General features: G+C 33.7%; 1 protein-coding gene across 3 annotated transcripts in view; it reads right to left on the bottom strand.

Annotated features, from left to right (window-relative positions):
- CRIM1 (cysteine rich transmembrane BMP regulator 1) overlaps positions 1 to 24,404 on the bottom strand; it is a 180,295-nt gene that overhangs the window by 68,798 nt on the left and 87,093 nt on the right. For 2 of the 3 annotated variants that reach the window (XM_068676419.1, XM_068676420.1), the window contains 2 exons: positions 19,030 to 19,150; positions 1,513 to 1,634 (listed from right to left, as the gene is read on the bottom strand). The exons of the other annotated variant lie outside the window; for it this stretch is intronic. In XM_068676419.1, coding sequence (XP_068532520.1) covers positions 1,513 to 1,634; positions 19,030 to 19,150 — 243 coding nt within the window. The remainder of the gene's footprint in view (positions 1 to 1,512; positions 1,635 to 19,029; positions 19,151 to 24,404) is intronic. 3 annotated transcript variants of the gene reach the window in all.

Below are 24,404 nucleotides of genomic sequence, written 5' to 3'. Positions count from 1 at the left end.
TAGTGCCAGGACAGTATAATCAGTATAATCAATTCAGAAATAGGGTATGGTAATGATCAAGGACAAAGAAAAGTGGGCAACCGAAACAGCTCCATCTAACACCTGATAACGAGGTATCCTGCAAGAACTGTGACAGCTGTACCCCAAATAACTTGCTACCTGAAGAGAAACAGCAATGCTAGCAAGGCAGTTGGTACCTCAGAGACTGTTTAATGCCAGTAAAGACATCAGAAACTGGCTTAGCATTGCTCAAAATACCAAGTGCTACCTTGCAGTGTGCCACGCAGTAAATCAAGTGCTAAAAATCTCAGAAATTAAAATGTTTTTAATAAAATGCCAAGAAAATGGAACAAAGGAAAATTAGTATTATTTTAGTATGACAGACAATATATAAACAGGCAAATTAGGTAAATTGCATTTATTTCTATAGTATCTACAGTCCTAACCCAAGCTGATTAAAAATTAGTCTGGAAGCTAAAGAATTTGTGATTCTTTCTGTTGTAAATTATTTTATTCATATGGAAAATGTTTATTTTTATATATATAATGTTGCTTACAACTACACTAACAAGGTAGGTATTGTATGTGCTAAGTATTATTTTAAAATCAGTACTTAAGTGTTTATAATAAAACTACATGTAAATATTACATTCTCCTGGAGAACTACATATATTTTATACGAATGCTTTTGTGCAGCGAAGAATGCAAAAATAAAAGTTTCGAGCATATGATACATGCATTACTGAACAATATTAAATATTACTTAATAAATATTAATTAGTAAATACTGAACCAGCATGTAATTTCTTATGCTCAGAAATTATCTGAGCATGCAACATTTCAGAATGTTTTTTCTCCTTCCACTGATCAATAGCAAAATACCTAAGTCGTTACCCAACTCATCACATACACCACGGAGCCATCCTGAGATACAGTCATTTGCATGACAAATTAATTAAAAAAAAAAAATTCTAAATATTTACATCTGTAAGCAAAAAAAAAGAATCTGTCTATTCCTACACTGATTTACAATTTCAAAGTTTTACATCTAAAAATTACTTTGCAAGTGCCTTTTTTTTTTCTTTTAAGCAAGCCCAACTGTCTAAATATTATGCACGTGTTTACAGTGCTGCAAAAAGCACTTCCAGAGTTTAGCAAAAAAATAAATAAATAAATAAATAAAAATATCACTTCTAAAAGAACTCTGGTGTTCGCTACTGGCAAAAGAGCATTTGGAAAACAAGCAGAAAGGGAGACTTTCACTAAATTTCAAATTCCCTGAGGTTATAGGGAAAAATGCTTTAGAAATAAAAGGAACATGATGACTTACAAATGATACATTTTCCCAGTTAAATATCTTCAATAAAACTTCAAATTCCTTCTTACTGAATGATCTTCAAGGAAATTATCTCTCTCTTATATCTTGACAACATAATAAAAATAACCAAATACCCAGCATCTCCCACAGACATAAAATCCTCCTCTCCAGGTACAAGAGAAAACTTCACGTACCATTGACACATTCAAAGACATCACAGCACTTGCCAGGTGTTCCATCTCCACGTGAGACTATTTGGGGAACGGAGCCTGCCTCGCACATAGGGAAACCACATAAACCAGAGAGACACTCGCATCTGAAACCAAAGACAAGTAAGGAAAAACCCATAAGTAAATGAAACCACACATAAAGGAAAAGAATAAGCAAATGGAAAATGGAAAGCTATAGCATAAGTTCCAGTATTTATATTTTAGAATCATTTCTTTTCAATCTAATGACCAAGATCATTTATCAACCTATTTTTTTTTTTTTAATAATTATTTTAATCATTGGAACTCTGCTGGGTCAAGCAAAAAAAGGTTGTATTGTACTACTTCAATACTGCAGTAGCACAGGTAGAAATTCAGGAAAATATTGTTTCAAGATTGTTTGAAAATAATGATATTCTTCAGATTTGTAAAAGCAGGCTTCTCCTTCAATTCCATGAATAATCAAACCTGACGAAATGCTAATAGCAGTAACTACACCTATTCAGAAGAAATAGCATCCTCACATTAGGAAACTGTATTATGCCCAGTTTTACATAGGGAATAATTAAAGACATCCTGCAGAATCATTACATTTAAGCCAAATGAAAATAACTGCAGGTGTCTTCTCCATGCAAGTAAAATTTAGTTATTTAAGAAAATAGCCTAAAGAATTAGAAGACAAAATGTAGATAAACAGCAGTTGCATTTGTTTCCAGATTCTTTGCTTCATGATTACCATAATTGTTTAGAAGTCAAACACTTTAAATTTTCAATGAGTTTACGTTTAACACAGTCCTTGCCCCAAATATTGGGCATACTAATGGAATAAAACAGCAAAGTTTCCATAAAAATGAACACAATGAACAAAAAGAAATATTCAAATATCATAGCCAAGAATGTCATGGTATAGCACTTACATTTTCAATAGAAGTTGACAGGATTTTTATTTTAAAAAAAATGTAGGTTAATTTAGCTTCCTACAAATACATACAAACTTCAAAAGGAAACAAAAAAACTGAGCAGATCTTTTAATTACAAGTTAAAGAAATGAAAATAAGAACTCTAGCTGTTAATAACTACTGCAAATATATTTACGCATTCCAAGACAAACCCCAAATTAAACCATCCATAAGAAACACCATCAGTAATTATTGGGCTGGCTTATTCTTTATTTTTAAAAAGTAAGAAGATTGATTCTCCTCTACTTTGACTGTCTTACAAATTGTCCAACAGCCATTGAATCTTAGACCAGGGCTCAATGAATGACGGAAGTTCTCTCAACGAAGGCTCTCCCTTTAAGTCTCATCAGCATTGGAAAAATGTAAAATTCTACATTGAAAAGTATTACTTAAAAGGAAATTTGCATGGAGTACAAGTAAACTAAAGTAATCTCAGAGGACCTTCAACATACTATCATAAAAGTATTTTTAAAATATTTTATTATAGCACTATGTTATTATAAAGGGAAAAATAGCTTTATACCTTTATATACCTATAGCTTTTATACCAATATACCTATACCTCTTATACCTATCATACCTTTACTTTTGACATTTTTCCCCACAACTTATTTGTAAATTAAAAAAAAAAAAGGTGGGAAACTTTTATTTTCTGTATGTCTTTGTCTTCAGAGATGTAGAGGGGAAAAAAAAAAAAAAAAGAAGCAACATTGCTTCTGCTGTATGGGATCAAAAAAAACAAAGGATTTGTGACAGTGGCTTCCCTTTAAGATAACTTAGTCCCTCCTCTCCTCCAGCATGACAATGAAGGTTTAGGGTTGGGATGGTACAAAGCACAAATGAAGAAAAAGATGTGGGATGCACACCTGTCAGAAATGTTTCTTCAAATAAAATTACAAGAAAACATTTATCCCTCCTTTGTTTTCGCTTTTCCTTATCCTACAAAACCCAGCAGATATTAGTGGAAAATATATTCAAGAGTACCAGCAGAGGAAGGCTGGTACCCTTCCTCTTGGTGCCCTTCCTCTATGGCACCCTTTGGCCGAAAGAAAGGAAAAAACCAAGAGTATGCTAAGACACGCAAGTAATCTTACAGAAATCCATACTATCTAAACTTTTTCTGCCCAAGTAAGAAGAATATATTTATTGAGGAAAAACAAAACAAAACAAAAAACCAAACAAAAAAAAACCCTCCCCACCAACAAAACAAAACAAACAAACAACAACAACAACAAAAACAACAAACAAAGCAAAAGAAGCAAAAAAAACCTCAGAAATCAGCCAATTAGCACTGTCAGGCTCAAGAAATTGGTATCTTAACCCATCCAACAGTCATTGCTTTGGAAGCTGCTTCTCACTTCCAACAATAAAACCCTGACATAAGTGCCTACATTTTCCTGATGAAGAAAAAAGTGTTTTAAAAGTACATATAACAAAACATGTACAGACAAAATCAAAGTAATTTTATAAACCTTGATAAAAAAATAGGTTGCACTTCAACCACCCTATATGGAATACAAAAATAACCACTGGGAAAATACACAGATCAAACTTCATGTAAGTCCATGCTTTTTTTTTTGCTTTTTTTTTTTTTTTCCCCCACAGAGAAAATGGCACACATCTTGTGAGCTGAAAGTACCGCTCAGTCATATCACATTCACAATGACCTTTTCCAGACATGACTGTGTTCTCTCTATTGCTTGCCTCACAAACTATCATGAATGACTTTTGTTCCAGGATAATAGAAATGGTTAGATTATTAACTTATATCATTTTTGTTCTCAGTCAACTGCTTTTAAAAATTATCAGCCAAAAGTAAACCCATAAAACTGAATAACTTATGATTGACAATCTTCTAAAACATGAGCTGAAAAAGAAGTTTAGAAGATTGTTGGGAGCCAATGTTTCTTTTTTGCAGAAACAAATCCCTTCCAATCAGAATAATCAAAACTTAGCATACTAATTCAAAAACAGCAAAAAAAAACAAATATAACAGTGTAAGCAAAACGAAACCCCACCCTCCAAAAGTTTTAATAAATTGACTTCCCATTTGGATTAAAAAAAAAAAAGTCCCTGCATGGGAGAATGTCAAAGCAGATGGACTTAAATAGTTTGCATTCTTTTCAGCCAGTTCTGCTAGGAAAACCTTTGACCATCTTCCAGGCTATTAGCATGGAAAACATTGTTTTGGAGACAGAAGTCTTTCAGTAAGGAACCCAAGGAATTCTGGTAGCTGAGCACAGCTGTAAGCACTGCCAGAACAACAACATCTGGAAATTCTGAATAAGTGATCCAGTTCTTAATAAGAGAGCAAAATCAGCTTTATAGTACTAGATTATTTCTGAAGTGCTTTTTGGAGAAGAGGGATGGAAGAGAAGTTGTATTCCAGCTTTGTGCATCATCAAAGGCAGCTATCCATGTGCAGGGTGTATCTTAGCCTTGCTACTGAGCATTAGGTTTGGAGAAAGGTTAGTAGGCTGGATTTGTTGTAAGTCTGTTGATAGTGACCATGTCCCCTCCCTAAATAATTTCTGTAAGATTCAGCAGTTCACAATGTTGCCTCTGAGCTGCTCTTTCTGTAAACATAACTTGTCTAGGGAAAGCATGCACAGCTTAAGTTACTATAAGAAAAGCTTCCACGAGAGAAGGCAAATTTACATGTTGCCTTGTCTCTTTACACAGGCTACATCTACACTACTGTAACATGAATTAGCACAGGTACATAGACAAACTGCAAGATTAAAGAGAGGTCAGTATTTGAGGTACTAAGAATCACTCAGTATCTCCCCCTCACATACCTTATTAGCAAAGACTGTAAAGTAAACTCATACATCAGAATACCAGCAAATACCCTAAAAGAAGTAAAATCAGAACAGAGGAACATGTCCTTTTAGCAAGTAAGGAGGACAGTCCTGTAAGAGAATACAAAGCATCTTTATAAGGGCCCAGAAAGAAAAAGAAAGAGAATCAAAAAGTCATCCAAGAGATGCCACAGAGCGCAACCTGAAAAGGTGGCAGGAGAGCCAGGAAGAAAACAAGATACCTAGCTAAGAAGTCAACTTTACCAAAGTTTGACAGAATTTTTGAAAAAAAACGGACTGAAACTGACAGGCAAAAAGGAACTGTGTCCAGTTCTTCAGGTTAAAAAATAAAAATAAATAAATCCTAGAAATTTCAAAAACAGCAAGAAGAGCTTCAGTATAGAAAGGACCAGATGCAAAACTACTCTCAAAATCCAGCTGTGTTCATTAACCAACGCTTTACAGACTGAGAAACATAACAGCTTCAATAATACAAATGACCAAATGTTTCATTTGAATTTCCTGCAGTTTTTAAATTCTTCAAAGCAGAAATAATTTTATCACTTGTTTTTTGTTTTCATTTCTGACATAATTTTTCATTTTTTTTCATTTATATCACCAAAAATGTAAAAATTAAAAGGATGAAGAAAAAAATAATCAAACAGAGCACTTCTAAATGACAATTTTTATTTAAAATCTAATTAATCTTGGTTCATTTACTTCTGTTATTGAATAGATAAAAAGAGAAAAGGGCTTAGTAGCCTCAGAAAAGCTGTTTTGATGGTTGGATCAAAAGAGTTCTCCAGGCCCAAGGCATAATGGCTATGAAAATAAGAACAGCCACTCTAGAAAAAAACCTTAGTACCCGTGTATGGGAAGGTTGGAGTGGGGGTTAGGTGGGGAGAGGGATATTTATTTTAAGGCTCAAAACAAAATCAAGTCTGAAGCACTGAGACTGGAGAAATGCATTCCTGAAACACACGTCACATTCCTTTGCAGGTCTTATCACAGTCCTCTGTTTTTGGTCCTTGCGGGAATCTAATACAAATTACATTACTTTTAGTAGCACTTGTGTTAGCTAAACGTAAGAGAGAAAACTCCCACGGATCTGTCAATAATACTAACAGCTGAAAGATACTCTAAGAGAGGGAATATTCAGAAGAGAATATTCAGCATTATCAAAGGTTGGTGAAATGGTGGCAAGGAAAAAGATTAAATGCAAGAAAGACCCTCCCTACCATCAAGCATATGGTATAAGAGATGATGTTATAGCAAAATGAAATATTAAAATGACAATCTCATGAAATCAACAAAGGATTCTGTCCATATTACCTGCACCTGAAGCCATGTCAGTTAAGTAAGCAGTATGTTGAGTTTTAAGCTGGAGAAGTTACAGCTTAAGGAATCAACCAAATGCTAGCTTTAGAAAATGTTAACACTAGTCCTAGACAAAAAGCATCACTGCAGACAAAGCCATTTGGGCACCTCCATCCAATGGGTTCAGATAGATTTTTATTTTTTTTTAAATCTTCAGAGATACAGTTGGAGAGTTTTAGCCCACAAGTTCAGGGTCACTGCTTTATACATTTTGCATTTTCAGTTTTGAATATATGACTAAGTAATGAAAATATTCCTTCTTCTTGGATAGCTTTTAGTATTTTATTTTGGAGATCAATATTTAACCCGCAGATGGAGATGACAGATGAACTGTGGAAGGTGAATATAAGAAGTTATATTTGACCATTTCCAAATGCTCAAAAATATTTCATTGCTTGTATATCAACTAAATGTCTCATATGGAAGTGCTTCCTATTCTAAGTCTCCAGGGGGTCTACTTACCTAGAAATCATACCTAGTATGCTCCCAAGTAAGAATTCTCTTCCAAAATTCTAGATATATGCATAGATACGAGTGTTATTACAAACATATACCCAATAAAATAGTGCATTTTTCCATGAGTATAGTGTATAGATATATATAGAAGTATATTTATTTATAGGAAACATTTAGATATTACAAAAGCTGATTATCTAGCTTTTAATTAAATATACTGCAAAAAAAAAAAAAGGAACAGATTTCACGCATATTTTCTGTATTATTACTGTTAGGAACTAGGAAATGTGCTAAGGAGGGGAAGAGTTGTAAAATCATCATTCACATCAAGTAGATTATAATCTTTCCAGGGTTTACTAGAATGCAAACAGTTCATTTGACCAGATGACTTTATTTCATCATTTGACTAACATTAAATTGTCTGTTTTCCAGACAAATGAGAAGGGAAAAGAGAACAGTCACAAAAACGTTGTATTGTGAAACAAGCAGACACACAACCAAGTACACTGATATATGTATAGACCTTTTAGAATTAATCAGTACATGAATAAAACAACATAAGCCAGTCCAACCCTGCATTTTTCTTGTATTTTACCATAACAGATTATATTTTTATCTTAGATTATTATTATTTTTTTTAACCACAAGGTTACTGTTTCAGTCACTGTTTTCTTAGGTTTATCAGCCTCACCTTTCATAATATCATAACATTTCAAACCCAACGATTGAGTATACCTAAAAATTGTTTCCATCTTCCAGTTAACAACGATACAAATTGTGAGGGTCTGGAATGGGATCAATTCACAGAAAGGACATTTGTATCAACTCCAAGCATTTATTGCTTTACCAAATTAATAATGTTTTGTTATGGTACAGTGCTCTTTCTGTAACATATTAGGAAATATAATTCCAAACCCTCCTGGTCACTTCTTTTTCTCATTTAAATAGAGTTAAAAAATAATAATAATAATATTCCTTGGCAAGTTGCTGTCCTGAGATGACTTCTCCTCTTTGCTCTATGCTGCTTAGCAGAATAACTTTGAAAAATCATTCTAATATTTAAGTCAAAAAGGAACAAAAATCATTCAAATATCTCTCAATTCTTTGTCAAGCTGAAATACAAATGAACACCTGTAACAAGGCAGGCTGAAGAGTCATCTAGCACAAATTCCTGCCTCAAACTATTTGAGCTCACTGGCTTGTACTAAGTAAAGAAAAAAGGTTTGGAAAAAGGAGTGGCAAGTATCACTATAACCATTTTTCCAGGACATCAATAAACTGCTTCATCAACATAGCATGAAACATAGCTCTGGGTTCCTTCTGAGAAGATCCACGAGGGGCTGAAACAGTTCATGCAGAACACATCCCAGAGTACACTAGAATGACAGTTGTGATCTTTACAGACATGGTCTATGCTCTCAAATATCAGCATCTTGGTAAGTGAGTTAGTAATTTATTTCCTTCTCCCATAGACAGTGGTCTATTCAAGATACCCAGGAAAGAATATGTCTCCCTAAAATCAAGTAATATCTTCCTGACTCAAGATAAGCAAACAATCTCCACACCCTCAAAACAGGCAAACAAACAAACAAACAAAAAACAGAAACCAAAACACATATTATTTTTGAATTTATCTGATGGTTTGATTTGAGGTCCCCCCTTTCTTCTTTGAAATAAAAAAATAAATAAATTATTCCACATTTAGCTTCTCCATGTCCTTTACAGTAACTTTTTCATATCCCTGAATGCAGCTCTGTACAAGTTTAAGGATACATCAACTAAGACTCTATTTGGCAACTGTTCCATGCAGTGATCATGCCTACTGCCATTCTCTCCACTAACTTCACTGTAAGTTTTCATGTAAAAGGCCAGAAAGCTCCAGAAAGTTCAGAAGGGGCAAAAGTAACCTTGGTAAACGTGGTAGTTTATCTTCCAAATGTATTCCATTAGGAACTTTATTTAAAATCAAGTCCAGAATATTGCTCCAGAATCCCAGCATTTCTGAAACCAAACTTCTCCATTCAATTAATCAGATCTTATTCATGTAGCAGGAGCCATGCATGCAAGAAATGTAACCTTGTTCTAGTAATAACTTTCTCGAAATTCCACAATTAAAATTTCAAGGAAGAGTAGTTATTTTAAAATGGTTCAGAAATCTTCAGTTTTGCTTCTCAAATATTAAACAATTTAAGAAGGAAAAAAAGAAACAGTATTTTGGGGCTGCTGAAAACTGACACAATTCCCTGCTGTTTTCTAGAGAAAACAGAACTTCAAACTTTTTTGATACAATCTCAGTAACGTTAACATTCTTTCTGGCTCTGAGTATTGTCAGCAAACTGCTGGGAAATTCTCATATCTATATCCCTTCTAAACTGCAAACATACAAGTGATAATTTTATTGCTTTTTTTATGTATATGGGTCTCCCTGGGCATACAGTTGTGAGTTTGAGAACAACTGTCGAATACATTATTGATCTTTGTGTTACAAATACAAATTTGCCTGTTCATGTCAGCAACTATTCTGAACTAAATCACATATTCAATTACCAAACAAATTAATCAGCTGAGTAAGTAGAACCAACAGAGAAAAATGGTGTGGGAAGTGAGCAGAGGGAGCAACATTTAGTGTGTTCAAGGTATACACTAATCCTTAGACAGACCAGTGAAAACTAAGATTTGTAACAGAAAAATGTCCACCACCTTGCTTATTGTAAGCTGTCTGAGTTCAATGACCAGCTTGCTTTGCCACAAAAGAACAAAACAACAGATTTTATAGACATCAAAATTTCATTCTGCTTCCAAGCATAAAATACCAGCATAAAAGCAAATTAAAGTAACTCTTAATTTTATCTACCTGGATTAAAATTTCTTTTTAAATTGAAATGTGAAGAAATAAATGTAACATTAACAGGAAATGGTCAGAAAAATTACTAGCTATACTTTTTCATAAAAACTGTTATATAGAAAAAAGGAAGATGCTTGTATAACTATTATCAACACTTCCTTCCCCTGTGCAAAAGCTGTCCCTCTCCACTCCACCCCCTTTAGGAGTAACAGGCACCTTCCTTTAGGCACCATTTTCTTGCAATTCAGTACCTTCTTGGAGTTGATAGAAAGAGTGTGGATGTATATTTATAACCTATAAAATACAGGTGCAAAATGCTGATCTTATAAAAGATGCATGCAGTGATCCTTATATTTACAATTTACAGCTTCTCCTGCAGAAGATTTGCATATTTCTTCTGAAAATATTCTCAAGTTTGACAGTTTTTGACACTCAGAAGTCAGCCATCAGTCTCCATAAACATCATTTCATTGTCTCAAGAGCTTCTGTTCAAGTTTTACTGATGGGGCTTTAAATTTTATTTATTTATTTATTTATTATCATCTTTTTCTCATTTGTAGACTTCAGGAAAACATGGTTCCTTGCCAAAACAGCCCATATTGTGAAACTGGATGCCAGAGTACAGTAACTACCATCACTCTGAGAACATCTAGGAATTGCTGAGACAGCTGTGCTAAGTGAGGAAGAAGGGTATAGCTCCATCGTTGGATCCAGCAATTCACTACATCTTCTGAGAGGCCAAAATGGAGAAGATGGACCTTGACAATGGGTTGCCTATATAGGTCACATATGCCCTGCTTTTATGCACATTGCTTGTGGATATTCTGTACAGTGCACTCAGCAAATGGCACTGAATAACACTTTTTCACTTAACATTTGATTGAAGAAAAATGGTTTTCCTGGAAAAAGTATTTTCTGTCTCCTAACTTTTAAGGATTTCTCTTTAAAAAATAAAGTACGTTAAATTGCCTAAACTCCTAATTCTGGATATTATGAAGCTTCACAAAACTGTAGTGATCCATTTAGACTTTTCATCAACTCTGTTAAAATCCAATTGCAAGCCTGAGCTTGATGTAGGATGGCTTCCACTAGCATCAATGGAAGCCATTCCTTTGACAAAAACTACCTCTTCAGTAAGGAATAATCTCCAAGTCAACACCACATATTACAACACCATAGTACTTCTATTAGTACTTCAGATGGAAAAATGGTCTGATAGATTTAAAGTACAGTAGGAACAACCTGAGCAAGATGGCCATGATAGCTAGGAAAACGAAGTTCCAACACACTGATGAAAGAACTGAAGGCATGGCAAAGCTTCTGCAGCACCTTAACATGCTTTTGTTAGACCTCAGGTCCAGCTACAAAGGTTATTCAGAAGTCAAATCCTGAACAGAAATCTCAGGAAGATACAGGTGCTTGGATTTTGTCTTACCAGTTCCAGCTGAACTTTCCTGTAACAAAAACTGGGATCCACAACCACTTTCTCTTGGATACCATTTCTTGATGGGTGGAGGAGAAGGATCTAAAAATTCTAAAACAAATACAAGGGAGACCTCTGTATCAGCAAAAAAAATGCTTAAGAGAGGTGACTGGTACTTGGGGAAGAGAGAAAAATTACATCTCCTGAAAAATCATATCTGCTCTATAAAGAAGGTTGGTGAATCCTGTACTGAACACTCAAACAAATGATATTTCATAAAATTAAGGTCTTCCAACAGTAGGAAGACCAAAAAAAACGAATACAGGCAAATATGAAAGAATCATGTTATGAACAGGAGCAAGGCTGAAAAATCTGGTCCAGACAAACAGTTGAGAAGAACTAACCACAACATCTCCTACAGAATGGGACAGATACACAGATGATCGGGGACTCAGAGGCCACCTCTACAGTTGCTTTCAGAAGAATAACACTATCCAACCAGCCATGTCTCATACTCTCAAATACAATGCAAATAATAGCTCAAAAGAAAACTTACAATTATAGAATTCCCAGGTATGGCTCAGGTGGCCACCATAAAATAAGAAGAAAAGGACCATGCTGGTTTATGTCTAGCTGCTACTAGGATTCCCTAGACACTGGTATAACAAGAAACACAGAATACATACCAGTGGCTGGTAGATCTAATACAGTGACAGGTTGTGGACACAACAGATGTTACAAAACAGGATAAAGTACCTTAACAAGAAATTGATTACTGGTTAAAGCAATCTAGAAAGATAAAAAAATAATAAATTTATATTTAAATGGCTTCTGAAGAAATGTTATTTTTGTAGAAACAGTTGCCATAAGATCTGTTTCATTTCACTAAAATGAAAGGACAGTCAAGTTGGCTTGACTGCTATCTACAAGTTTTCTAAAAAATAAAATCAAAAATGCTAATTATAAATTTCTCCAGTGGCATCCATGTTGTGCCCAAGACAGCTAAGTTCAATTAGAAACAAAAGGCTACAAATAATAAATCAGGTAATTTCTTCCTTTAGAATCAAAGTCAATCTAGTAAGGGTATACAAAACTTAGAGACTGATATACATGTAAATTACTACTATTCTTTAACGTTGCCTTCAGAATTGCTAAATAAAGCATATGATTATTTTTTTAAAATATATAGTACAATACAGATACAAAAGACTGTTTCTTTATTATTTTTATTATTACTATACATATATTTTACTTTAGGTATGATAATAAATTCTGGTTTTGTACTGTTTTAAGTAGCATTCAATTTCCATGTAAAACATAGCTTAAAATAAACCTTGAGTAAATAAATGATTGGCTACTACATGCAAGTATCACTCATTTTCTTTAGCTGTAAAAACTGTAATTATCTGAGAATCTAAATGAACTGTTGTTTACTTCTCTTTACCAAGATATATCTTGTTAAATTAAGTACATTACTGGTACCAGCAGTAAAATTTGCATTTATTTCCAAATCAACATCTTTTAATGTTTAAGCTTATAAATGAAATCAAAATTCTGCTGAAAAATTTATATGTGCAATTCAAAAAATGCAAATAAGAATACTAAAAGTTTGCTTTAAGTTTTATCATTTGTTCAAGAAAAGGATCAAAGTAAATTTTTGAAAATCCTTGTGTTAATAACAAAAATATAAAACATAGCAGCAGCTTTCCTACTCATCAAGTATCTACAGGTTACTTTATTCCTTTCCTAGAACCATATATTTTTAATGGAAAAATCTCTCTTTATATTGGGAAATAAAACCCAACAAACAAATATTTACTGTTTGGGATATTAGATTCAACTTTAAATGCAGACATATTAACTGGTATCCTTATTCCTTCTTATGCTATTTAGCCTAATTACTCTCTAATACTTTTCTTCAATATGCAACTTGAGTGTTAACTCAGACAATTATATTGCTTTTAAAGAAATGTAAAAGTTTAAAGCACAGAGTTAAATACTTTGTAACTTAAGTAGACTGACTGAATTCATTTGTGGCTATAATTTACAAATTCTACACTACTGCATATAAAATAAAAGTGAAAATCTGTTTTCTTACATATTAACAGCTGAATCATTGACAAGTACCATATAAGAAAATGTATCTTGTTAAATTTTAGTGGGAGAGATTAAATTAATTGATCTCTTCATAAATACTGTAGAATATCATCATATTTTTATTAAATTGAGTATATTCATGTTTTAAACACATACATTTTAGAATTGTGCTATGAAACAAAGTAGTATTTTCTTGGAAAATTAAACAGCTGTCCTCATACTATGCTTTTTTATTTATTTATTTATTTTTAATGTGGCAGGGTGGGCTTTCCAGTTAAAGCTTTAGGAATGGGGAAAACAAAATATGCATGTGAATTTCTCCCCCAAAAGTAAGTAGCGAGTAGTTTCTACATTGTAATCACTGGTACTTTATACAACCATCCAGGGAACTAACACTTTTGCTAGTCTTTTTTTTTTTTTTTTTTTTTTTTTTTTTGTGACACTGAAAACCAAACTCTGGCATTGCCATTCATAGCAGCCACAGATTGAGACATTTTAACTGCATATGAAGTAAAACTAACAGGGCAAAGACTATTCAAACATAGAAAAAAATCTATGACTAATTCATTGAAGAAACTTTTTCAGAGGTTTTCTTCTAAACAATAAGCCCATAGTCCTACTCCTCCACGCTACTCTATCCAATTGAAAGTTCTGCATTTGCTATGCTATCCAACCATCTGTAACTAAGCGATGGTGAATTGGTCTGAATCAAAAAAATTTTGATTCGCTCATCCCTCAAGCCTTGGAGTCTTTTGGACTCCAATTTTGCAAGAAAATAATGGAATCTGTCAAGAGCCCTTCTTCAGTTTTATCTGAAATATGAAGTGATTAATCATCATGACCTATATTCCTGTTTCATTTAGATAAATTTAACAGCTCACTCCTCTTAAAGTTTGTTTGCAATTTGTTATTTGTTTCTGCTGAGGTTCATTTGCATGTTCTTTTTCTTGTCCTTCCACTGCAACCTTGAAGCTGCTTTTCTAAAGCTAAGACTGAGACACATGACACATGACTTGAGATTTTGATAGACAAACACATACCAATTATTTTTGAGCCTTTTCTAATCTAGAACGTATTTGGGCTTCTGGTGTGAATTTTTTAAATAAGTAGGTCAAGCGAACATCTTGCTGGGATTTAGTGAACATACTCCTAAATGCTTCTTTCTTCTCAGGAAAACGTCTTATATTATCAGCAAGATGTTGACTCATTGTGACTGATTCCCTTCCAAAATCTGGGGAAGATGGGTGTGGGAAATGTTTTTCTTCAATGTTAAGGAGTTTGGGAAAGTGGAAACATTTCTATTTCGTAAAAGTAAAGCTTATAATACAATATTAATTAGACCCCTCTAACTCCCCCACCCCGCTTTTTTCTTTTTTAGCCAATACAAGGAAGAGGACTAGTGAGTACAGAGCACAGAAATTGAGGGGAATGAGCTCATATGGCCAGATTTTTAAAGCAAGTTTAGTATCTTAAAGACAGAATCAAGTTTCAGAAAACTGTAAGAGCAACACTGGCTGTATTTATCTATAATTGCATCCTTTAATCCTTATCAATTCAATTTTTTATCATTTTTCCACCAGTTTTCTCAGAATTGATATCAAGATAACCAGGCTTTAAGTAATTGTTTTTTCTTCTTTCAAACATTGGCACAGTACTAACACCTCTCTTGTTCTCTAGAATTTTCTTGGTTTACCTGTTTCTTATTCAAAGCTTGACCAAGAAGTGACAGGAAAAAAAAAAGATCTTAACATGGAGACAGAACGCAAAATGCAGTAGCAGGAATATAAAGCTAGAACAGGGAGAAAGGAAACCCACAAAAGAATCAGTTTACTAATGACTGTAATAAAGAGAGCAGTCAAAAGCATAAAGAGGATGTAAAAATATTTAGTGTGATGTTACTTGATCATACTATTTACTCTTCTGCACATAATTCCATGAAGAATGTATAAAAACACGGGAGCAATAGAGACAAAAGCCAACAGCAATCAGAAGACAGGCCCTGTTACAGGCCATTCTTCCTAGATATAAAAAAAGAAATTTTGATAAAGAATTTTGCACTTACAAAAAATTCTCAGTGATCTGAAAGATTTGAAGAAAATTCATTCATGTCATAAAAACTGGATACATTAATAGGATATGAATTGTTTTCCAAGCATATTGCAAATAAGAAGTTAGACGGGAACAAGAAGCAGGACATACATTGATCTGCTCCTGTTGTATGTGAAGTTGTCAGCTGTTAACTGAGTCAGTGACAGGCACTCATTTGTCATTTACCACGATACTCACTGCTCTCCACTTCTGTTGTTAAGCTGTATTTTAGTAGTAGTAAACGAAAACTGTAACTTTTGAAAAAGTCCTAACAAAAGTTTGATGAAGACTAAAAACTATGATTTTATGAATCACTCTTTCCTTTAAATTAATTACTCTTATATGTTTGCGAAAACATACAATGTCACTCCTTTTGAATTTAATTCTAATGATTAGAAAGAGCTATGATATGGATTTACGTGGTTCTGAACTGAATTACAGTCAATGCATTGCTAATATTCACTATGTTTATTAAGAAATTCCCAAATCAAGGAAAAATGCCTTCTTTTCCATGGGTAGAGTCATTTATCCATGAACATCCACTTCCACTTTTTCTATAGATTTGAAATGAAAGGTTCATTGGATATTAAGATCTTCACTTCAGATATAAAGGTCCAATGTTTCCTCAGATCCGATCAGTTTCTAACTGGAATTCAAATAATTTGATTTTCATGTTCAAAAGTAACTGAACTTAGTTTCCCTTTCTGCTCTCTTTTCATACAAATACCTCTCTTTCTCTAATCTTCATCTGCTCTTCTTTTTGGCTGTTCCTGTGTCCTCTGTGTTTGTTTATTCACCCACACTTCAACTACTATTCTTACCACCAGCACATGAATGATCACTGCTGTGCTTCTGAAGGAAGACAGCTTCTAAATAATTAAATAAATTGCCAGCAGATACACAACGTGTAAAGCATCTACATGGTCTTAATGCTGATAGATTTGTCTGTCCTTCTTCCCTTCCCACTATCTACTAACAAGTGTGTTATTGGTTATGCTGAATTAATACACTCCAAAAATCTAGAAACCTGCATAACAGCTATATCAAGTAACATAGGCTGAGCCACAAAATTAAAAATAAGAGTACAAGACTCATGTAATTGTTTCAACCTGCCTGCAGACTAAGCTATGCTAATTATGTTTTTTTGCAGTTTTACACATCAAGGAGGACGGAAATTTTCACTCACACACACAACAAACAAACAAACAAAAATCACACACACAAAACACTCAGAAATTCTGATCTGATCATAAGATTCCAGGAGCTCAGAACTCATCTATCCCAGTCCTGATCCCCTGTTATGCTCTGATCCCAGTAATACACAGCAATCAGATTTCCAAGTGGTTTGAGGGCAATTCAGAGTTATTTGATAATTCACACACTCTGAGCCTGCTTGTACAATTGCGGTTTTGGTGTGCAAGAGACTGTTTTGGTCACTTACATAACATACAAGTAAATGTCAGTCATCACATTTAACACACAGCAAAACAACTGGCTATATTTTTAAATATTATCAAAGAAAGAAAAAATGACTCTTTCAAGGACTTTTTTTGCTCTAAGTGCAAGGACTTTTTTGCTCTAAGTGTTTTATGTAAGATCAGTTCTCATGTGTGCCCTAGAAATTGAAAATATTTTCAAATGATCATTTTTCTGAAGTAAATGAAGTTTGATTTTCTTGGTATTGTGTTCATTAATAGAAGGAATGCTGATATTGTCATCTACAAAGATGAAAGTGGATATTGTCCATTTCTCACACCCAAGCAATAAAAAAGTAAACCACAACTTTTACCAATATATTACACTGCAGAAATATAAAACCCAATTTTATTTTTTGAAACAAAAATAATTTGACCTGTCTACCAGTTTTTAACCCAGCAAGTTAAAAGAAAGTTGAAAGTACTAATTTAACATTAATGTAAATTTTAGATTGTGCAAAATCTGTGATTGTTAATCTAAACTAGAAACATAGGAAGTTTTGTTTCTTTGACTTTACCTTTCTGAATACAGTCCTTACAAGCATTTAAGTCCAGTTTTAAACACGCTTAGTTGTATTGATGTCAATACTGGCAAAAAATACTGGCTAGTTAAGATCTACATCCTCCTGTGCAATCTTGACTCGTCAGGTCAGCTCTGAACTAATACAAAACTACTGTAATTCCTAAGAAGTTTAATGAGAATATCTTAAACAATAAAGGGAGGATACTGAGAACTCATTCCATGTTCTGGTCCAAAGTCAAGAAAACAAAGGAAAGAAAGTAACTCTGAATAAAAGAACATTAATAGCATTCAGTGAATAAAAATAATAATTATTTTGTAAATAGCAAACTAATATGTATATTATATAATTACAAATACAATTTATCAAATTTAGAAAAATATTTTCAAATATTTATAGACAGGATTACTGCATTACACGAAGTTCTTCAGATTTCTTCTCATGTCTTTTTTTTTTTTTTTTAAATAAATGCGTTTTTAACTCTGCACATAGTATGAGACCCTCATAAAACAGTTACCAAGAAATCACCATACAAACATATAGACAAAGGGTACCGAATGGGGAAGATCTCTCATCCATTACACAACTTCTGCTGTTTTCTTCTTTCTGAATTCTTTACAAGTTTATCAGTTCTTTAAAATCTCACAGGTAGATGGGGATATGACATATTATTATGGTGTGAAAGATTCTCATAAAAACAAACAAACAAACAAAAAACCACTAGTTACACATCTACAATAAATATTTTCTGTTTTGTGTAAAAATATTTTCAGTAATGGTACCTTTTGCTTGAATTAATATTTATTGGGTGTATTGCTGAATTAGATTTTGGGAAGTGTGTTCTAAACTCATAAACTGAAATTATGGTGCAGAAGTTTGCAACAAAACCAGCTCAAAATTGTCCAACTTTCCTGAATTTTTAGTAAATTACTCCTACTTAAACAACAGACTGGAGTATGATGGAAATGATTATTTGAGATTTATGTTTCACTATAGTTCCTACTCAGCCATTGTCTGTCAGCTTACTATAACAGTTTTCTACACACAAAAAATGCTTTATTTTCTTTAACCAAGAAAGATTTTCTTGGCAAATCTTCTTCCTTTTCCATCATTTAATTCTTTAATGTCAAAGTCCTTCAGAAGTTTCTCAGAACAATTTACTTCTGTAAAATGAATTGAATACACTGGAAATCCACTTAATCTAGAGGCACAAGCCCTTCAAAGTAATTTAGTAAAACTCTATGCATTTACACTGAGAAGAATCTTCTGCTTCAAAAAGATGGATTTAGTATTTCTCTGAGCCTGATAAACCTTTAACCTACCTCATAGATCTTCTATTCTGTAGTGCCTCAGAGGTATGCCTTCTAGTGCCTTCTAGTGCCTCAGAAGTATGAAACATTGTCCTATTTTTATAGTACTTACAAATTTTACAAAATATACTCAGCCATCCCGACACAAACCTTGTGGGCAGGGTACAGCAGCCATCAGCCGTCAGCCTGACTTGGGTTTCATAGCTATCCAGTGGGCAAACCACTTGCTGAACAGGAGGGCATTCCACTGTGCTGCAATCCACACTGAACACTAAAGAGGAAGGGGAGAAGAAAGTTCCTTTTACTCATGCTTTCGAAGTTTTTGACAAATTAATTCACCTTAAACAATGAGTTATGCATCAGACTTCTACCTCAAGTCAGAAAAAGCATCTGCTGAATGCATGTTTGGTAGGTGACATTACAAAAAGACTTCCATTCTCTTTAAGACTCAGGAAGCAACTGAACTATATTTCTTAATAATAATAATAATAAAAAAAGTTATACAGGCAACCTTAAGCAATAATTAACGTAATGAATCATATTAGTTACTAGAAATATACTATGTTACCAAGAATGTATTCCCTTCCCCCCCAGTTTTTAAAGCAATTGATAATAATATTCTTTCAGTTTTTTACTGATTAAAACCTGTTTAAAGAGTAAAATACCTAGGTTATAGAAAATGAGAGAGTGAGAGAATACACCGTGGATTTGTCTGTACATGTACACTACATTTTTACAGATTATTCTATTATGTTGTGTTGTTTAGGTATTTTTATATGATGAAACAGAAATGCAGACTACCAAATCTATCTTCATTGACAAGTTGAAGAATTCCACAGAACTACTAGGACTAACCGACTATTTTTAGAAAGAAAGAAATGCTTAGAAATGCAAAAAAAAAAAAAAAAATCAGGTTGAATATACATTTAATCATGCTCAGGGAAGTTGTAACATGGTTTCATTCTATTTAGTCTTAAATCTCCCATGTTAAAGCAAACAATACTAGCTCAGGCACTATTTGATAGTCCTTATCATAATTATACTAAGAAAGTACAGAATAAAACAGGTTTTCATTTTTATAGAAATAAGCTACCTGCAGACTGAGTAAGCAGGATGAGCTGAATGTTATCAGACTGAGTATGATACAGTAAGATATTAATGATTAAACTTCATTTCAGTATTGACGTTATTACTACTGCTTAATGCAGTGATATAGCAGCTTGACAATGCCATGCCAAGCTTTTTGCAAGAGCTGATTATTTGCTAAGTGTCATTATCTGAGTTATAGTCCAATGTTTTTCAGGTTTGATTCTCAGAGGTACATAGCAGTAATAATTTAATTGATCTCAACAAAACGTCAGTCTCAGAATTACCCCTACTTCACATATTTTGATAAGAATCTAAATGAAAGCACAAATTCAATGAAACCAGGTTTTAGCTCATCAAGATTAGGGCCAACAGCCTTGTCCTCAAGACCATTAATTTTCAAAGCATGTGAGTATCTGTGCAAGTGGTATTCAGAATCTGCCTTTTCCCAGGTATTTGGGAAAAAGAGCTCTGCTAAATCAGGGCAACCTGACAAGTTCAAGGAAGTTCTTTCTGAAACACAAAACTGAATTCAACTCCATTTTGTGGAGCAATGCAGGAATTTACGAAATTTAAAGGGAAATATATTTGTTATCAATCTGCACTACTATGACTAAAAAAAGACTCAAATATTACATTCATGTACCTGTTGTACATTAACTTGTCTATTTAAAAAAAAAACAACAAAATTTCTGAAAATGGTTGCTCTACCATCTCCTGCAGCAGCAAGATCCCACCATTTACTACCTGCTCTACTTGCAAGTATTTTATCTTACACTGATCTCTTGCTAGTACCAGAGTGCCCTCTAATTCTTGTAAGGATTAGTAGTATTTGGCGAACAAAGGGCCTACACTGAGTTTATCCACCACCCTAAGAATTTTATAATCCACACTCATACCTCATCTCAGCATTCTCTCCAGACTGAGAGATCTCTGCTACTACATTATTAGGTTAATCACAGAATGACTGAGGTTGGAAGGGACCACCAAAGGTCATCTGGTTCAACCATCCTGCTCCGACAGGCCAACATAGAGCAGGCTGCCCAGGACCATTTCTGTATATTGATGAGGTCTCCCCTGAACCTTCTCTTCTCCAGGCTAAACAGTCCCAGCTCTGTCAGCCTTTCCTCATAAAACAAGTAAAGAGAGAGATTAGAAGCAGCAAAAATATGCTCCTGCTTATTTCAGATTTAAATTGGTTTCTCAAACTTGAAAAAGTATTTAGCCTAACTTTCCAATAAGCTAAAATATTGTAATTGTAATGATCTATATTCATATTCTTTATTACTTAGGATTTCCTTCACATTAGCTGTACTACCATTTTAAAAAATGATAGCAAATATTTGCCATTGATATACTAGTTTTGTTTTCACATTGTTTGCTTTGTTTTCACTTTAGCTCCAATAATTACATAAAGTGTGCATTTCATGAATAGGTTTATTTCTAATAAGTTAATAAAACTAAAAATCCAGTCTAAATTAAAATTATCTTTGTCATTCCTAGAAACATTAAGCTTTAGATGTCTAGTTTGACTAATAAATCACTTCAAAACCTCATCAATGAGTTGGAATTTCCTATCACTGAAGATGTACTTGATCAACATTTGTTTATGAATCTTCAAGAGCTGTCTCATGCACTGAATTTGTAACTCTTAATTATTTTATTTTTATTTTTATTTTTATTTTTTTTTTCCTATGAGAATGTAGGGGAAACACTAACATGTCTACAGACCATGCCCCAGCTGTAGTACTATGCAGCCTCTTCTGTAGACTACTAAACCTAGGATCTCCGATCATGAAACCATTAATACTTATGAGAAAATAACTTCACAGTTATTTAAATGTATTTATTTAATTATATTTTTATATATTTACATAGAATATATTAAAATAAACATATCAAGTTTCACCTTTATGTATAGTGATTGGTTTTTAAAGAATAGCATATGCAGCTCAGGGACAAGATCCAAATAGCTGCCTATGGATATAAAGGCCCAGGATAAAGGCAGTATTTGCAACTATGGTGCAGCACATTGGCTCAGCGCAGGAAAGACTTCCCCCCCCAATCGAAAATCAAAACTTTCTGAATGTCTCATGCAAGTACATAAAGTAAGTTTCTACAGCAGCTAAGAAGCATCATATAACATCCTTTCAGTTCCAGATGCACTTCAGATGGTTATTCATTCATCATAGAATGCAAAGTGACTACATTAGGAAATATTAATTTCACGTTTTCCTTCAGGAGAAGGAGAAAAAAAGTAAAGCTCCCACCTCCTTCCTCTTCTCCACACTCTTACTTGGAAAACAAACAAACAAGAAAAAAAAACAGGATCCTGAAATACTTTCATATATATTTGTGATTTAATTTCTGTTTTCTTCTCTCTATGACAAACAATCATCTTTTTTACATTCCTTCACATTTTGGATCATACTAAACACAACAGAAAAGATAACATTCTCAGACTTTCAATGCAATTGTATCACTGTCCAAATCACTTCATTACCTTTCCTATTACAGATGCTTCCCAATATGGACACTGATTTTACTTTTTTTTTTGTTGTAGTTTTGGCAGTTTTCTCCCTTACTGTCATTGTCAACTTATTGGCCACTGGCTTATGCGCCTCAGAAAAATATCCGAGATTTTTTTCTCATTTATTTTCTTGAGTCCTTTCCCAATCTCATCTCCTAAGTCCTTGCAACATCAACTTCTAACAAAGTATCCAAAAATAAATAAATAATAAAAATAACCAAAAACAATGCATGCACTATTTTTGTAAGCAACAGAAGAAAATAAATTTATATAACTGTACTTCTCCCAACTATATATATAAAAACTTGATTTTGTTGACCCTTGTCCTTAGCGCAAGAATGTAAAAATTGCAGACCCAATATTCCGTGCTGAAGCAGTACCATGGTAGAGCACAAGTTTCTTTTCCCTCTGCTTCCATTGTCTAATACTCCTTACTAAATTTAACTGCTGAGCTCAGACTTTCCATCAGGCCTTGACTGCATGGGCTACTCAACTCCCAATATACAAAAAAAATGTTATCAATAAAGGAACGAGAAGTATCTGTTGGATAACTGCCAAAGTAAATTGTTCGCCTTTCTTTATTCAGAAGTGGCAGTCAGAGTTGCTATTGCAGCTTCAGCAAGATATATTTTGGATTAGATCTTGACTCTTTAAAAAAAAATATGTTTAAAACAAAACAAAGAAATCATTACTCAGTAATGTCTTAGCTTTCTTAGGAAGTAAGACAGATACTGTCCCAAACTTTTTGCAGGTTATTTTTACTTTTACTGTTAACATGTTATGCAAATCCATTTAAGACCATGCTGGGGAAAAAAAAAAAAAAAAAAAAAAAAGGAAAAAAAAGTGACCTTTTGAGAATACTTTTTAAGGACCATAACATCCAACTTAAAACCAAATTCCATGCTCATTCACTGAATTAATTACTCATGAAAAACTTGTTATACACACCTTGTAGGAAGAAAGTAGGTTGCTCATGGCACCAAACCAGTGTCAGTACTGAGGTTAGGAAGAGGATCAAATTAAAAGAAACTTTTGTACTGAGTGTACCTACACTCAGTAGGTACCACAACTGTCATGAGAGATTTGGAGCAACACTGGGTCAAAACATTTAAATCAAATTAATCTGTCCGTTAACAGACAGGTATTACTAAGCTGCTACTTCATTTAAACTGTATAATAATGCTTTTCATCACTGTATTATTTCTAATGAAAAACAGGTGGAAAAGTAGGTGGATTTCAAAATGCAAGATTTTATTTTTATACTAGTATTTAGTGTTAATGCAACCACTTCTTATTTTCCTTTCAGTAACTCAATGATTGATGAGCAATTATCAATCACAGTATTTTAACATGCAGTTCTCAGCAGAAGAGTCCAAACAAATGCCACTGTGAACTGGAAAGCAGTGACATCTTATTTAAGGAGCAGAAATAAACACAACAGATGCTTTAATTCCATAAACCCTTTATATTGGCATAAAACAGCACTGCTGTCATACTAAGCAGTGTTCCCAGCCTCTGGCAATCTGTTTCCACCAGAACCCCTTTGCTGGTGCAAGACCCCTGTGGAGGCTGGTTATGGAGATACACATGTGAAGGAAGAGCGCCCTGATAGTACCACTTAAGAATAAGGTCTACAGTACAGTATGGAGAACAGTTTTCTCTGTTCTGCATGTAAACTCCATAGATATGCTGACACTATTCAGCAGAATGGGTGACATCAGTCCCATATGAAACTCTGCTGCAAACACGAGGCCTTACACAGTCCTTTGCCCCATTCATCTTTAGCAACATGGTATTAAAAACAGAGGAAAATGAAACAGAGCACTGTTCATTCAGTTCCTCTCTAACTCTTTTTTTTCCCTACAGTTCTTCAGGATACCAAGTCAATCTCTAAAGGTTCAGTGTTTAT

Source organism: Anas acuta, chromosome 3, assembly GCF_963932015.1.
Source record: "Anas acuta chromosome 3, bAnaAcu1.1, whole genome shotgun sequence".
In the NCBI taxonomy this organism is placed as follows: Eukaryota; Metazoa; Chordata; class Aves; order Anseriformes; family Anatidae; genus Anas; species Anas acuta.
This window is presented reverse-complemented; position numbering and strand designations above follow the sequence as displayed.